Source organism: Neofelis nebulosa, chromosome 2 (assembly GCF_028018385.1).
Source record: "Neofelis nebulosa isolate mNeoNeb1 chromosome 2, mNeoNeb1.pri, whole genome shotgun sequence".
Taxonomy (NCBI): Eukaryota; Metazoa; Chordata; class Mammalia; order Carnivora; family Felidae; genus Neofelis; species Neofelis nebulosa.
This window is the reverse complement of record NC_080783.1, coordinates 156,717,841-156,736,090: the sequence shown is the minus strand read 5'-3', so window position 1 is coordinate 156,736,090 and position 18,250 is coordinate 156,717,841. Positions and strand designations below refer to the sequence as shown.

General features: G+C 38.6%; 1 protein-coding gene across 3 annotated transcripts in view; it reads left to right on the top strand.

Moving 5' to 3' along the window:
• GIPC2 (GIPC PDZ domain containing family member 2) overlaps positions 1-18,250 on the top strand; it is a 453,978-nt gene that overhangs the window by 77,292 nt on the left and 358,436 nt on the right. Inside the window, exon 6 of one of the 3 annotated variants that reach the window (XM_058716906.1) lies at positions 6,772-7,130. The exons of the other annotated variants lie outside the window; for them this stretch is intronic. Coding sequence (XP_058572889.1) covers positions 6,772-6,917 — 146 coding nt within the window. The 3' untranslated portion in view covers positions 6,918-7,130. Of the gene's footprint in view, positions 1-6,771; positions 7,131-18,250 lie in introns of those variants that run through there. 3 annotated transcript variants of the gene reach the window in all.

The window sequence follows — 18,250 nt, the reverse complement described above, 5'->3', positions numbered from 1 at the left end:
TGGCTCAGTTGGTTAAGTGTCTGACTCTTGGTTTTGACTCAGGTCATGATCTCACGGTTCATGGGTTCTAGCCTAGTGTCAGGCTCCATACTGACAGTGGAGAGCCTGCTTGGGATTCTTTCTCTCCCTCACTCTGTTCCTCTCCTGCTCTCTGTCCCTCTCTATCAAATAAATAAACCTTAAAAAATTTCTTAAGTGTAATTACAAAGCCTCCGCCTGTACCTGTGCACCTACCAGCATGTACTATGCCTAAGACACTGAACTAATTCCTGTGGGCATGAAAGACTCAGGAGCTATTCAAGATCTGTTGGGAGTTTATTGTCTTAATAGGAGAGAAGATACAGAGGTGGAAATGATGACAATACTGAGCAATGTTAAATATGCACTGTAAGACCTTATCACTCAACGTGTGGTCTGGGGACTGGTATTACCTGTCAGTTGGAAATGTAGACTCTCGGGCCTTGCAGCAGAGCTTCTGGACCAGAACCTGCATTTCGCCAAGGTCCCAGGCAATTTGCTTGCACATTCAAATATGAGGGGCACTCGCAGAAGGCTTTGGGGAATGCAGATATCACTTTCAGTTGTGGACATGGGACTTACTAGAGGAAGGAGCCTCCAAGGAGAGAAAGGATTCTGACAGTGGAGCTGGTGATTAGGAGTAGGTTATCCTGGGTAAAGGCAGGAAGGAGGAATGGTGGTGGTTTGAGTGGTCAGATTCATGAGGGCGTAGCGTTAATGTAGAGAAGTACAGCCAAGTGGGAGCCAAGGGTGCTTTGGATGAGAATGCCAGACTAGAGTTTGGTGTTTGTAAGTAAGCATTGGTGACCCAAGGAGTATTTTTATATATGGGAATGATGCAGACAGTCTTTGAGATGGAAAGGAGCTTTCTGGTCCTTTTGTCTCATTGTCTAATAGGATCCACACTGTGCTTTAGGAAGATAAATCTATTGTATCTCTGGGGATGGTGCTGCCCAGACTTGGAGGTTAAGGAAACAACATGGTGGCCATGGGAGTGAATTGTAAAGGAGCAGATCAGAGAGAGTGCAGAGGTGCAACTGAGGGGAGGCGTGTGTGGTCCACAGGCACAAGAAGAGAGCTGTAACGGGGAGAATGTGTGCACCACGAATGACAGTGGAGACAGTAGAAAGAGTAGCAATTTCTTCAGAAGAGAGGAGGAGGTTTGGTTTCTGGACATGCTGGTTGATTTACTCACAGAACACCTAGGAAGACTTGTCTACCACTTACTCAGTAACAGGTATTTGGAACTCATGAGAGAAGTCAGGGATGGAAGTAAAGGTTTAGGATTTTTCTGCAAGGTCATGGTTGTGGCTAAAGTCGCCAAGGCAAGACAACCTAAGGAGAAGAGAGACACAGGGAGAACCCTCCAGGTTTATGGGGGAATATCAATAAAGTACTATTTCCTGAGCCCTTGGCTTCTCTGTGTGAAAATGCATGCTCAGGGCAGCTCTCCACTTTTCTTAACTTAAAAAAACAATCTTTCTCTCCAGTTTGACTGTGTCTACTGTATTTTAAGTATTTTTCCCTTGTCTGTGTAGAAGTCCTCTTTCTAATGTTTTGTTATGATTTTCAGACATATAGCGGAGTTAAAAGATTCTGTTAATTTACTATAATCTCTTCATCACCTACTTCTCCGTTTATCCATCCTATATAGAGATTTTGTAAAAACGTAGTTGTGATTGTAATATAAAATTTATGTTGCTTTCTCAGTAAATGTTAAGATGAAAAACTATCCCCAGCTTATTAGAGTTATTCTAATAATAAATACTGTTTAAAAATGATTTCAAAATATTTCATCAAGTATTTCATCTACTAGAATTCATTGTGCCAGAGAGAACTTAATGATTCTGCATCTTAGGTTTTGTTTTTGTGTTTGATACTGTTAGGTCCATTTGTATGCTAAATTCTGTTTTTAAGATTAAAAAACATTTTTAGATTTTTAGATGTTTTTATTTATTTTTGAGAGAGAGTACGTGCGTGCGCATGCATGAGTTGGGGAGGGGCAGAGAGAGAGGGAGACACAAATCCGAAGCAGGCTCCAGGCTCTGAGCTGTCAGGACAGAGCCCGACGCAGGGTTTGAACTCATGAACTGCGAGATCATGACCTGGGCCAAAGCCAGCCACTCAACCGACTGAGCCACCCAGGCATCTCTCTGTTTCTAAGATTTTTAAAGAAGTTAGATTCCTGTATATCCAAAAGAAATAAAAACACTATGTTGAAGAAATACTTGCACTCCCATGTTCATTGCAGCATTATTCACAATAGCCAAGACGTGGAAACAAAGTGCCTATCAAGATGAATGGATAAAGAAGTTGTGATATATATGCACCATGGAATATATTCAGCTGTTAAAAGAGGAGAAAATCCTGCCATTTGTACAACATTGACAGATCTCAAGGCATTATGCTAAGTGGAGTAGTCATACAGAGAAAGACAAATAGAATACTGTATGGTCTCACTTATATGTGGAATCTAAAAAAAACCCAACAACCACACAAAAAAGACCCCTTCCTCCCAAAGAAACCTCCTCTCTCCTACTCCTAGAAAAAGAGACTAGATTTGTGGTTACTGGAGGCAGGTGAGAGAGGAGAGGGAATTGAACAAAAGTTGTCATAAGGTACAGAATTCCAGTTATGAATAAGTACTAGGGATATATGTACAACATGATGACAATATAGTTAACATTGAAGCATGACATATAGGAAAGCTGTTATGCGAGTAAATCCTAAGTGTTCTCACAGGAAAAAATTTTTCCTTTTTTTTTTTTATATCTATATGAGGTGTGATGGGTATTAAGTAAATTTACTGTAATCATTTTACAATATATGTAAGTCAAATCACTATACTGTACACCTTAAACTTAGTGATGTATATCAATTATATCTCAATAAAACTGGAAGAAAAAAAAGTGTAGGCTCCCAGAAGTGGACAATGTTAGATTAAAGAATGTGAACATTTTTAAGGATTTTGATCATATCTGCTGCCAAATTGTTTTTCAAAAGCCAAACTTATGACGTTAAGCCAGTGTATCTGAATCTTTGCTTCACTATATCCTGGCTAGTGTTGCATATCGTTTAAGATCTATATATAAAAGTTTTAATAAACTTGGCAAAATGCTTTGGCTGGAGTAGCAGGTCCAGCTGACGGATGCTCTTCTTTGAAGTGTTTGTTTCTGGATTGATGGTAAATGCAGTAGCTTCTGGGTCAGGGCTGAGGCAAGGTAAGGGGGGTGGGGGGACAATGATGAGAAAGTCAATTCATTACTGCTTTATAAAAATATTTTTGAAGCAATCTTAAACTTAGAGGAAGGTTATAAATACAATACAAAGACTTTTTACTCTTGAACCATTTGGGAATAAATTAATGGTATTCATTGCCCCCAGATACTTTAGTGCATATTTCCTGTAAACAAAGATATTCTCCTATCTAGTCACAATATAACCATGAATCATGAAATTAACATTGATACATCATTACCATCTAAACTCAGATCTTATGTTTTACTAAATAATATCTGTTATAGAAGGACATGTCAAAAATCATGTGTTACTTTTATATCAATTTGGAATCGTTTCCCACTCTTGATTTTCATGATCTTGATGCTTTTGGAGGGTACAAACCAGTTATTTTATAGAATGCTCCTCAATTCTGGTTTGCCTGATTTTTTTTTTTTTCTGAATTGCATTCAGGTTATACCTCTGGCAGAAATATCAAATATGTGCTGTATTCTTTTTTTTGTTTTGTAAGTTTTATTTTTTTAATTTACATCCAAATTAGCGTATAGTTCAACAATGATTTCAGGAGTAGATTCCTTAGTGCCCCTTACCCATTTAGCCCATCCCCCCTCCCACAACCCCTCCAGTAACCCTCTGTTTGTTCTCCATATTTAAGAGTCTCTTCTGTTTTGTCCCCCTCCCTGTTTTTATATTATTTTTGTTTCCCTTCCCTTATGTTCATCTGTTTTGTCTTTTAAAGTCCTCATATGAATGAAGTCATGATATTTGTCTTTCTCTAATTTCACTTAGCATAATACCCTCCAGTTCCATACACATAGTTGCAAATGGCAAGATTTCATTCTTTTTGATTGCCGAGTAATACCCCGTTGTGTGTGTGTGTGTGTGTGTGTATATACACACACACCACATTTTCTTTATCCATTCTCCCATCGATGGACATTTGGCTATTGTTGATAGTGCTGCTATAAAGATGGGGTGCATGTGTCCCTTCAAAACAGCATACCTGTATCCCGTGGATAAATACCTAGTAGTGCAATTGCTGGGTCGTAGGGTAGTTCTGTTTTTAATTTTTTAAGGGACCTCCATACTGTTTTGCAGAGTGGCTGCACCAGCTTGCATTCCCACCAGCAGCGCAAAAGAGATCGTCTTTCTCTGCACCCTCGCCAACATCTGTTGTTGCCTGAGTTGTTAGTGTTAGTCATTCTGACAGGTGTGAGATGATCTCTCATTGTGGTTTTGATTTGTATTTCCCTGATAAGTGATGTTGAGCATTTTTTCATGTGTCGGTTGGCCATCTGGATGTCTTCTTTGGAGAAGTGTCTATTCGTGTCTTTTGCCCTTTTATTCACTGGATTATTAGATTCTTTTCATTACATCTTATCGGGAGGCATAGGACTTGGTTTGTTCTATTTCTGATATTCATATTGATGATTTACGGTGGTGTTTGATAATGGTCTCCACCATAAAGTTATTCTCTTCTTAATAAGTATTTGGTGGAAAGAGATTTTGAAACTATGTAAATATCCTCTTCCTCATGTTCCTACATTCCTTCAATCTATTTATCAGTCATTTCACTGTGGATTTATGGTTTCATGTTTTGTTCAATGGGATTATAATCTATTAACATTGCCACTTAATTTGTTGCTTAAATTATCCCTGGTCTGGTCGATGGGGTCTCTATCACTTTGACTTCTGTGTCTTTTTCGTGTTCTCACCAGTTGTTGATGGTTTCTTACCTTCTGGCATAAGATTAGCTACTCTTGGTTCATATTTTACTTTGCCTGCTCCAATCCTGGAATCAGCCATTTCTCCTGTGAACTCTGATTCTTTTTAGTGGAGAAAGGTGTTTAAGAGCCAAGTTCTGGGTGCTTTGTGTGCTTCTTGCTATCTAGGTGTCTAAATCTATTGAAATATGTCTCCATTGGTCTCTTGAGTTCTGTTCCACAGGATTCATTCTAGTTTTCCCCTTTCTCTGTTTAACTTTTTCTGGCAGTGACAAATCTGGCTCCCAATATTCTTAATATATATACGTAGGTGATTATTCTCCAAGTGTGTGACCAATCATCATTGTAGCTTCCCTCCTGCCCAACTTCTCTTCCCTCCTGCCCAACTTCTCTTCCCTCCTGCCCAACCTCCGTGCCTTCCTTACCACACCTGGACTCTCCATCTGCCACCAGGTTGTTTGGCCATGTGGAAGCTTCTTTCATCCCTGCATGGAGTCACTCCAGCCACATCCCACTTCTGCTCTGATTGTGGTGCCCTTCTTTGAGCCAGATCTTCTCCTTCCCTTCAGTCTGTGTCAGTACAGAACTGTTTAAGGCAAGACACAGTTCTTTTTTTTTTTTTTTTTTTTTTTTTTTTTTTTAAAGTTTTTTTTTTTTTTTTTTTTTTATTTATTTTTGGGACAGAGAGAGACAGAGCATGAACGGGAGAGGGGCAGAGAGAGAGGGAGACACAGAATCGGGAACAGGCTCCAGGCTCCGAGCCATCAGCCCAGAGCCTGACGCGGGGCTCGAACTCACGGACCGCGAGATCGTGACCTGGCTGAAGTCGGACGCTTAACCGACTGCGCCACCCAGGCGCCCCAAGACACAGTTCTTAAATGCTCTTAAGAGCCCTAGTAGATTTTAGCTGAAAGACCAGACCTCTTGGCTCATTCAGAGAAATCCTACAACTGTTGATTTGTTCAACCTTAACCTGGGAGGAAAGCAGATGCTGAGTTTTGGTGTTTCTTTTTTCCCTGTAGGTTCTTCACCCAAGTCCCATATCACATCTACATTGTCTCTTTCTGGTTACTAGTGTTTATAGGGGGCTGAGGGGAAAAAACAACAACAACAAAAACACCTGAGCCTCATGGGTTCCCAGCTAGCTTGGGCAGGTTCCATGGGAATGTGTACTCCTGGAGATGTTGGTTCCCACACATAAGATATGGGGCCCAGGTAATTTACTGGAAAAACAGAATAAGGGCACCACTTCCTCTTTCTATCTTAAACAAGAAAGGGGCTCAGAAAAAGTTACCTTGATTCCACAAGTAGATAGATACCTTTCTCCTCTTCTCCGTAGCTTGATTTTCCCATTGCAAATTGTTATCCTTTGTCTTTTTTCTTTTGAGGGGCCGGGAGGACTAGATTCCATTCTAGTTAAGAGTGGGGTACTGGTAGAACTAGTGGCTGTGAAGAGGTGGGGGAGGGATGATGTACTTGGAGTTTCCCAGCAGGGTTAGCCACAGGGTTTTCTTTCAGGAGCTCTTGTCACGCCCATAGGATTGGCAGTGGTTCCTGACTGATGGGCTCCAAGGTGGAGGAGAGGACAGGACAGCTGCAAATCTGGCTGCAGGGGACAGATTATTTAAAAATATATTTGCTACCTTGATATGATAGAATGTTAATGTTATAACTTGTACTAGAAATATATCTATGCATGTTACATTTAGAAAGTAATTTTCCTGGTGCCATTTTTCTCCAATCTGTGATGCTGTTGCATGTGTCATTAATTTTTAAAAATTGTTTTTGATAGCTACCACAATGTTTGAAGCTGGAAAGGACAAAGGTAATCCAGATGAATTTGCTGTGGCACTTGACGAAACTCTTGGAGACTTTGCGTTCCCAGATGAATTTCTCTTTGATGTTTGGGGAGCCATCGGTGATGTGAAACGAGAATGATTATGATGTGGATGATCCATCTCTGGAGAAATGAACCATTCTTCCTTTTTTGAAATCCCATAAGATCTGTTTTTAGACACTGTTACGGACTCTGGTTTGGTCTTATGTGTATGAAATACCTTCTTTGAAATATAATTTTGGTTTCTGGGTATCTTCTAATGCAGTTTCATATGTGCTATTCTTAAGATAAATTACCTAAAATATCAATTTAAATATTCATTCAAGAGTCTTTTTAAAGTAAGTTTTAGGGAGTATTTCTAGAGAGATGATTTTGCTCCACATTAACCCATGTTTTCTTTTCCACATAGAAGTCATTGATTGCAATAGGTCTGTAGCTCATTTTCAATATCTTAATGCAGTGAAACTAGGATTAGAGTTTGATTTGTCTTGTAGCATCTTCGTTTTGTTACACCAGCCTGAGCAGGATATGTTCAGGAAGCGAAGTGTGAATTATGCCACCTATAGGTCTAGAAGCATTGTTTCTTTAATCCACTGAGTAAGAGGAGGAAGGTTTCTATAGTCTCTTGACGTCTATAGCCTACTTTCTCTCTTCATAAAACAAGGATTGATTGACTTGCTTTTTGCTTCTTTGTAATTACTTTTTTTAAAAAACTTGTGAAATCTGTTGTGGTATGTGTTTGCTTGTGTGGAAGAAAGGTGGAAAAGGCAGATAGAGTAGAAACCACTTATATTTGATTTTTTTTTTTTAAAGCAATTCTTTAACCATTATTTCTTTTTCCACTCATACCCACGTTTATGTTACCTTTTATAAGCACTCCAGGGAAGGTTTTTTATAGTCCTTGTGGAACTTTTCTCTTGAAAGATATTTACTCAGAAAATAACTATGTTTGAGAACATTTTTTTGGGTGAAAGAGCAATGCTTTTAAGCCCCCTAAACTTTAGAGGAGATAGCATCAGAAATCGATTTCCCCCGGTGGAAATAAAGGAGGACCAGAGGAATTGAGAAAATATATTAGCCTATTATTTTAGAGTTCTAACATACTTTCTCTAAAACCTTACATTATTGAGAAAATTGAGGGCAAATGACTGTCTTATCACTCTTACTTGACATGTTATAGATGTAGGAGAAATGGAAATGAATGGTTTCAACATAGATCATTTAATAAGGCAGAGCATGGTGTGACCAAGCATTCTTCTAAAGTGTTGTATGGAAGATGCTGTGTGCTGCCATGGTAATCAGAAATAATAACCCATGAGGGCTGTGTTCCAGGAAATCAGAAGTAGTTCCCTTTTCGTGCTGAGTTAATGCTAAGGTAACTATTGATTTCTGGTACAACTTTACCTGGACAGACATCCACTCCTCTTTCACATAAATCTAATGCTATGAAGCTGATATTCTTTGTCTCATTAATCTGAGACCTGTACAGAAGCCCGGTTTTACTCATTAATGTGTAACAAAAGTAGGTTATAGAATGTGGTTTGTCTTATTGTACTTGCCCATCATTTGAAAATAGGACCTACCTCAGGATGTAATTTGTTGTTACTTGTTCATTGGATTTCTTTTGGAGCTCCCCAAGTATCTATTAATTATTAACACCATCTGTCTTAGAAGGACACACAAAGAAAGAGTTGATATTTTTCTTTCTTTCTTTCTTTCTTTCTTTCTTTCTTTCTTTCTTTCTTTCTTTCTCTCTTTCTCTCTTTCTTTCTCTCTTTCTCTCTTTCTCTCTTTCTCTCTTTCTCTCTTTCTCTCTTTCTCTCTTTCTTTCTCTCTTTCTTTCTCTCTTTCTCTCTTTCTTTCTTCTTTTTTGAGAGCATGTGTATATGCGTGTGCACAGGGGAGGAGTAGGGGGAGAGAGAGAATCTTTAGCAGGCTCCATGCCCAGTGAGAGCCCAACATGGGGCTCCATTTCAAGATTGTGAGATCATGACCCGAGCTGAAATCAAGAGTTGGGTGCTTAACAAACTGAGCCACCCAGGCACCCCAAGAGTTTGATATTTTTAGAGATGAAAACATTGAAGCCCACAGAAACATTTTAAACAAAAAAATTCTTCTCACTAGATGTTAGATCTGAAATAAGTCATTATTATGATCGATGTCCGTTTCTCCTTTTTTTGGGGATGCAGGAAGATTGATTCCCTGTGATTTATGGAGTCTCATATTCACAAAGTGGGTTATACTCACCATGATTTTCCTAGAATTTTGATATGTAAGATACCAGGGTCCAGGTACAGCTGTAACTCCACTTGTCTGTTGGCGTTAAATGGCAGTTATTATTTAGGGCTTCAGCTGTGCACAGGTACTTTAATACTAGTAAGTTTTTCCTTGAAATGTCTTTCTCTCTCACCTCTATTGCTAAGCTGATAACAGGGTCAGTTTCTTTGTCATTATGTTCCCTTACATGAAGATATATCTGTTTGTGAACTTGGTGACTTTCGGTAACTCTCTGAACAAAAAGAACAGGGTCTCTTTTTAGATGTCATGGTCTGCAGTTTGGGCTACCCTCCTGCTACAGTGAGACCAATCTTTCCCCAGCCCCCTCACTAAGCATGCTATTCCATTGGTCCCTCTGAACATTTCCAGAAACCTCTGTCATCATCTTTTGTTCTGTAAGGGTTCCCTGCCCGGTGGAGAAGGGTATTTAATTCTTGATTTTCTTCCATGCAAAACAGCATCTTTCAGTGGCTGCTAAGAGCACATGTTTTCTTTGTGGCAGAGAATACATGCGATGACTGAACATTGGGCTAGATGGAACCTCGAACATAGCTTCGTCCTGATCAAGTGTATAAATTCTGATGATTACAAATAGGTACATTTTGGGTTTCTGTGACATTTCATAAATGTAATTATGTGAAACTCTTTAAGAATTCAGTTATAAAAGCAGTAATCAGTTAACCTCTGTTTGGGGCTGCCGTATCCAATATTGTAATGTGAACAGATGATTAAATAGAGATAATTTTGCCAAATGATTAATTTGCTATATTTCCTCCCATAACTTTAACAAATAGACATTTTCTAAGTACAGCACATTTTCTTTAGGTCCATGTTATTGCTAGACCTTCATCAAGTTGAGAGAGAGCCTTCCTGACATTCTTCAGTTTCCATTGCCCATCTGGCAGAGTAGCAAAATAAATTTCATCTGCAAATAGTTTTCAAAATAATGGTTCTTCTAAACAGAGCATAGTTATCCGCCATATGAAAGTTGGATCATATAATGACCCTCTCACCCTCTGATACCTCTAAAAATATATGGGTACTAATAGCATTGCTATTATTCTGGTGGAAGTAATAGGTTAGAAGGACAGTGGGGGTTTTACCCAAGCTAGAAGTGAATAAAGAGATAGGAGATGTTGTTCAGCTTATAGTGACAAGAATTAGTGCTCTGGGTAAAATGCACATTTATTATCTTCTTGACACCGATTGAAAGGGACATCAGAGTAATTACAAGTCCTAACACATATCATGGTTATAAAATGTTTCTAAGATTGTGAAGTGTACAAATGGCACAGCCTGTCCCTACCTATTACCTGAAAACTAGTTCTAAGAAATGACTCTAGGTTATTATCTGCCAGGAGGATTGAAAGTTGAATATGACATCTTGAATTTCAGACATTAAGCCTCTGTAAAACTTCAGTATAGCCATAGATATTTTATAAAGCAGTAACAAAAAGAAATTTAAAAGATTTTCTGGTAGATTGTTTTAAGTATACATCTTATATTTTGAACTGTTTGTGCTGTGCAGTAAGTAGTATTGACTATATACAGGTAAAATATTCTACAGTTTTGGAAAAAGGAAAGCTTTTCTCTTTAATAAAAATCATAACATATTCTTTAAAATGTTTTTTTGAGATTGAATTTTGGGAATCTGTTATGTGAAATCGTAACGTATTTTGATATTGTTTAAAAATGTGTTTACTGTATTTCTACTCATAGATGTATAAATGTTCATGCACTGATCAAAGTAAATTATTGTAAAGCTATAACTTATAATCTTTCTTATATTTAAAATATGACTCCTTAAAATAAACTTTTCATGAAAAAATGTTTTTATCATAAAAATTTGGGGTTTTAAATGTTAGGCTTTTTGTTTAAATGATTCAGGGGATAACACGTGTAATCGTTTAGGTCTTTATGTTTTTAATACATCATTGGTATTTTTTTTTCTCAGTGTATTTTTTCCTCAATGAAAATCCCAAAATTATGTGGTTTGATTCAGTAAAAATACAAGAGATATGCACTGCCGGGGTACTCTAAGATAAAATAGTCATAATCTTTTTCTGTTTATTAGATGGAAGTTTACCCAGGGTGACATTTCCTTATTCAACCAATTTTATGGCAGTAGTTTCCAAACAATAGTGTAAGTAGAAGAAATATCAGCTTATAACTCTTAGGTAGTTATGCCTTTTGGATTCATTATCTCCTTGATGCAGTTTGAAGGCCCTATCAGAGCTGTTAGAAATCCTTAAAAATATGCTAATTTCATATGTTTGGGGTGGAGTCCAGGAATCTGCATTTTGACCCATTCTCCAGATGATTGTTCCAATGGAAGTGAATCATGGACCTTTACTTTGAAGTCTCTGAAGGTCATGGACTAGCATTGGGTAGGAATGATAGATACGACTTCAAGAACTTGCCATCTGTCAAGGTAAGCAGAGACCTAAAAGAGCTCTCAAATACAATAGGTAAGTGCTAAAATGGATATAAAATAGTATGGGAAGAAGCTGTAGATGACAGTAAGATTTCTTTTAAATTCACCAAGTGGGTGATTTTCTTTTTTTCTTTTTTTTTTTAAAAAAAATTTTTTTTCATCGTTTTTTAATTTATTTTTGGGACAGAGAGAGACAGAGCATGAACGGGGGAGGGGCAGAGAGAGAGGGAGACACAGAATCGGAAACAGGCTCCAGGCTCCGAGCCATCAGCCCAGAGCCTGACGCGGGGCTTGAACTCACGGACCGCGAGATCGTGACCTGGCTGAAGTCGGACGCTTAACCGACTGCGCCACCCAGGCGCCCCTACCAAGTGGGTGATTTTCTAAATGTAACTTGGTATGCCAGAAGAATTTGTTCTTGGAGAAGGAGACTTCCCAATTGGTGCACTATGGATTAACCCATGTGATAGTTTTGTCTCAGTTTACATGCAGTATTTGATACTTCCCATTGATACAAATAATATTGGCTATTTATCTTTCTCTTACTAGGTATTTTATTCTCTTCTAGTTTTGTAGATGAGGATCCTCCTAGTGGTTTTTAGAGTGGAATTGACATGCATGATAAGATTGATCTCAATGGAAATAACTTCAGTGGATACTGTAGTTTTAATTATGGAGAAGCTAAGCTTCTAAAAATGCTACTTGAACTCTTGTGTAGATTTTTCTCTTAGTGAGGTTCCTTCATGTAGGGGGTAGAGTGAATATGATTCATGCTTCATTATCTTCTTATGTGTCACCCAAAAATATGTTGACATAATATTTATGATTAAAAACAATTGTAGATCCAGTGAGTTTAATTTAGCTTTGAAAAAGTTTCTCTAGGGGCTCTGGATGGCTCAGTCAGTTAAGCGTCTGGCTCTTGAGTTTTTGGTTCAGGTCATGATCTCATGGTTCATGAGTTTGAGCCCTGCATCAGGCTCTGAGCTGACAGTGCGGAGCCTGCTTGGGATTATTTGTCTCCCTCTCTGTCTGCCTCTTCTCTGCTCATGTTTGCTCATGCTCTCTCTCAAAAATAAACATAAAAAAAAAGTTCCTCTAAGTTTGAATTCTTACCCACTTTTCCAGGTGAGTTGTTATAAAAATAGTTTGATTTTATTTTTATAGGTTTCCAGTGTAGGATAGGTTAGGTGTGGGAAATGAAAATGGGAACATTGCAGCCATGTTCTTGCAATGTTCTTCCCTCCTCTCCACTGCGCATCCCTTCCTGGCTTCTTCTTTACCCACCCTCTATCCATGGGGGGTTCCTCAGGCCCAGACCTGGGTTCTGTCCCCTTTTCTACCCTCTTCTTGGAAGACTCATCTATTCCCATGGCTTTCAGCATTTTTACAGTTACAACTCCTAGATATATATCTTAACATTTTGGATTGCTCTTCTGAGATTTATATTCAGATATCAACTGCTTTCTTGACCTCTCCACTTGTGTGTCAGAACTTTAACGTGTTCAGGATGAAGCTAATTTTAAAGTCTTATTTTCTTTAATTTTCTCTGACAGGAAGTGGCATCATAATTCACTTCATTGTTTCTTTCTTCACCTACTGTACCTAATTCATCTGTCTCCCAAATGTCTACTTCTTTCTAGTTTCACTGTCCCCTGTTTCATCCATGCCTCATTTCCATCTGGGCTGCTGCTTCAGGCTCTGCATGGCTCTTCCATCTTCCATTCTTGCCTTCCTCCAGTTTAGGTTTTACCTAGTAGTGGGAGTGCTCTGAAAACATTGATTACAGGACATAAGTGTTCAGCTTTCTTGAAAGTGAAGATGTCAGGGTCTTAATGTTTTTCTTCTCTGGAAGGGCTTGATCTTATGCTCATTTTTGCCTTTGAGGGAAGGGGCACTGGTTTTTGGATGATTCAGCTTCTACTAAAGGGCACACAGAGGCTAAAGGCTATGGGGGTGTATGTGTGTGAGTGTGTTGGGGAAGGTTGGGGGAGAAAGGTCCAAACAGGAAGATTGTGCCTTGTTTTCCTGCAGACTTGTTATAGCTAGATGGAGTGTTAGATCAACAGGGGCGAGAACCTTCCAAAGATTCCTGCTGTCTCCTCATTGCAGAGGCAGTAAGACTCCCAGTCAGGGGTGATGTTTGAGCACCCAGGACCCTTGTCGAAGCCTGAGTCATTGAGCAGAGCCCAGCAGCTTTCATAGAACCAGCACTTCTCGTCTCTTGTTTGTTTCTCTCATCAGTGTTTGGTGAGGCCTTTTTTGTATGCAGTTTTGCCTACTGTTGTCCAGCAGGAGGGCTGTCACATCAGCTCAGACCTCTGGCTTATTCCTGTGGGTTCCCTGCTCTAGGCTCTTTTTTTTTCATTTGGTAATGATGTGACCCACATATAAACTTGAGAAGAGAGAGATGGTCCCTTGGATACGCCTAGTGGAGTGGTGGGGAAAGCCTTTGCTTTTGTACCAGCACAAGACTTTCCACAGGGACATGGGCAAATGACCCTTTCTGCTACATGTTAATGGGATCACACCACCCTCCTTCAGGCTCTTTACAGCGGCCTCCAGAGCCCTGCCCACTTCATCGCCACACTTCTCCAAGTGTGTGCTCTGGTTACATGGAACTGTTTTTCACTTTTCACTTTTCACCAAGCACTTCCTTTCTTAGAGCTATTTCACTTTGTTTTCTCTTCCCTGAGTACTGTTCCTCCTATTTGCATGACCGTGTCCTTGTCATCCTTCAGTAGTTAATTTAAATGGCATTTCTTTGGGGATGACGTTTTTGACCTTCTTCCTCCCTTTATTCTCTGTATTCTTGATTTCAGCCCTTGTTTGTTTTCACCCTAACACATCAGTATTTTAAATTGTTTCATTTTTCTTCTATATTCCCCACTTGAATATCAGATTGTTTTTATCTCTTACTGTTCTATCCCCAGCACTTGGCATGGAGCCTGGTATGTATTAAACACTAACAAAATAATTACTAATAAGGAACTTCAAATGTTAATTGAGTGCCCACTGTGTTCTCAGTTGTTGGAAGTAGATCAATTCACCTAATCCTCAGCAAACCCCTGAGGAAGGCAATGATCATCTTCACTTTAAAGGTGAAGAAACAGGTCCAGAGAAATTAAATACCTTGCTCTAAGGCACATGTTTGGTTAGTGGCAGACAGGATTTGAACCCAGTTTTAACTCCTGACTCTCTCTCAACTTGATCCTGTTAATACTTTACCAGAGCAATGTTCTCACTCACTCAACTGAGGAAAGCTGTAGAGGGGATTAAACCCAGAGAACAAGGCTATAGGCTCACTTGGCTGCTGTCATCAGTCTGAGTAGGGAACAGCTGCTCTGAGGGCAAGCCAAGAAGCGGACTTAAATGGCTAAGTGATGGATTTTATGTTACAAACCGTACGCTAAAGGATTTTTAGTGATTCTTCAGAGTAAAAAAAAATTGTGACTGGTAATAGTTAAGTCTAGATTAAAAACAAACAAAACAAACATTGTAGTCACTGGCATAATAAATTCTTGCTGGTGTAACTAAAGGAAAAAAAAAAAAAAAGATTAAGAAAGTTCCTGACCATATCTTGGAGAATGAAGACTGGCTTTGAAATCCTTCAAATCTGGTTAAAGTGATTTTATGGTTTAATTGTTTTGATTTGAGTTGTGGGTATTTTGCTTCTGGAGTCATTATTGTTTATGTTTCAGAAAACTAAGGGGTGAGTGCTGTGTTCTTTAGTTTTTTTTTTTTTTTAATCATTGTTTCACAAATTTTTTAAAAGCAGCTTATCACCAAATGCTTTGTGTACCATTTACTGTTTGAAAATGTCATTAGCATTTGAGGTTTCATGGAGCATGGAATATCACCATTAACCATTTTTAAGACTAAGATACTTGAATTCTGAGACATGAATTGAGAAGTTATGTTGCTCAGAAGCCCATTTCTAGACAAAAATTTTAATTTGTGGGTCAAAGAGGTGAGTTTATAGAGATGATTATAAATTTCCTGAATATATTCCCTGCTCAGTTTTCTATACATAAGAGTGGTCAGTTTCAACATATGAGTTGATGAATAGGGAATATTTGTGAGGCTTCCCTCAATATTAAACCCAAAGTAAGACTGTAACTGTGGTAATGAAAAAAATGAAGTCAATCATATGTCTTTCCAGAGATCAAATATTCATTTGTAATTTGGACAGGTTTATTGAATTCCTAGTTAAAGGAGGTCCAGGGAAATTCTGAAGAAGGTATATTGATTTAAATAGAATTAAGTGGCATTTTCAGGACTGATCATTCTAAAATTCTGTGGATTGTGTCTGTGACTCTTCTTTTTGAGTTTTTTGATAAACACAGTTAATCACCTTGGTATAATGTTTTAAAATAATTAGTTTCCAGAAAGTTTCTTCCAGGTGATCTAGTGCTTAGAAGGAGACCGCCCAGCTCTCTACCACCTTGTCACCTGACAAAGGGAATTCACTAGGCAATTTAAAAAATTTACATTTTCTGACCAGTAGGTGGCACTGCCTGCCCTCGGGACTACCTCAAGTCTATCTGTCTCTTATGCAACTAACCTTCCATACCAACTTAGCTGTTTTGTATTCTTCTTGTATCTGTTCTGACTTGTCCAGCCTGACTTTTGAGGTCATTTGTGATTTCACTAAGGATAGCTTTTTGACAGTGCAAGTGTCTTTGATACCTGGACAGTTTCTTCTCAGAATCTGGGGGATTATATCTTCTGGTCTGGGAGAGTGTTCAGAGTGAATGACTAATTCTGCAAAACCAACCAAGGCTCCTTGAGATCTGAGAGGCGAATAAATGACTGAGCACTGAAGTACTGTAGGAGGTGATTATGGTTAATATCCTGTGAAAGTTATAGATGGCTTCATACCAAGCATAAAATTAAATAGGTACATTAAAAACTTTAAAACCTTATTCATGACTTCAAAACTTTTAAATAAGTTTTAAGCAAATAGTTAATTGTGAATTTGTTCTTTCCTTGAATAAATAAAGCAAGTTGAGCTTCTTTATATTTAGTAATTAATATTGTGTGATAATTCACATCATGAAAAAAACCATGGAGATAGAATTCTGGCCAGACATTGATTTCATATGTTACTGTTTCGACGACTGTCATTTGAACTAACTTTTCTTCTCTCTAATGTTTTTTTACATTTAAGTAATTTGCCAATACTTCTGAGTTATAATATCTTGTACTTATAGGATATTTTCCCCTTATTAAATGTATATCAGATCTATTATCAACTGATGTTATTCAGGACCCATTAGCTATAGCTAAATGACATTTGTTAGAAATAAGAGTTTTAAAAGTTGGGATTGTAATAATTTCCTATAATTATAATTGAACTGCTTCCTTATAGGCATACTTGTCAATTCAGGTCCAGGGTCTATATGCATGATTTCCTGCTGCTGTATGGAGTATACTAGCCCATGAAAGAAACAACTGAATCACAAATCAACACCCTCAATTAAAAGTATTTTATCTAGGCTTTATAACTGGTCATAGGGAATAGCAGATATGTAAAAGCAAAGGTGAAGTTGGAAGGAATCAGTGGCTTCTAGAGAATTTCCCTTTATTAGACCTCCTGAAAAGCCCTGTTGTAAGCATTGGTCTTATGTTAAATGTCCAAATTCTTCATGTTGCGTTGATAGTAAGGATTTCATAATCTCTGGAATTTAGTAATTCCAGGAAAAGCATGGACAATTAGATGGTGAATGTCAGCCATTAGTCTATTGTTGGATTCCTTAATCTAGCTGATTTGTGGCTCATTTTTGCACTTACGTTTGTTTCCTCTGTCCACAGTGTATTTTATTAAGTATGGCATGTTCCACATGGTTGGAACCAAATATCCAAACCAAATGTTAGACTTGGATTTCACTAGCCTGTGAAAGACCATGTCTCTGATTGACACTTGCAGGAGTCTATCTATGTACCTCATTTTCTGCAGATCTGGAGGATTTCGGTTCATTTCTTCAAGGGCACAAACAGTCTGCACTTTGAGCTTCAGTCTCCATTGTCCTGGAGAGTGTGCGCCTCTCCTGATCGATGACCTGGGACCTCTCATTGTCTCTGGGTCTCTGTAAGTTGAATTTTATATAAAACCTGGCTGCATTTCAAGGACAAGAGATGCAAAACAAACTTCCATGCTGTTCTGCCATCTTGGCCCCCTCCCCTGAATTTTATATAAAATCATCCTATTCGTCAGGATTCAGTTACAGAGAACACAATCTGCTGTACTGTTATAAGCAGAAAGTAATGCAATCTAGGTTACCAAATAGGCCCCAGAATTGTTAGCACTCCAGAGAAGCCTCTAAGCTGAGGGAGGTAGACACAAGGATGAATTCCCAAAGTCTTGCTGCCCAACTGGGTTGCTAATGGAGCTGCTGCCATGGTCAGGAAGCTGTTCTGCTAAATCTTTTTTAAAAAAATTCTTTTTAATGTTTATTTTTGAGAGAGAGAGAGAGAGAGAGTGAGTATGGGGAGGGGGAGGGGACAGAGAGAGGGAGACACAGAATCTGAAGCAGGCTCCAGGCTCTGAGCTGTCAGTACAGAGCCTGATGTGGGGCTTGAACTCCGGAACTGTGAGAACCTGAGCCAAAGTCGGACACTTAACTGACTGAGCCACCCAGGCACTCCGTTTCTACTAAATCTTTAGCAGCTCTGGAGCCATATCACTTCTGCTGTATCTGCCTTCTGAATTGAAATCTTGAGTGC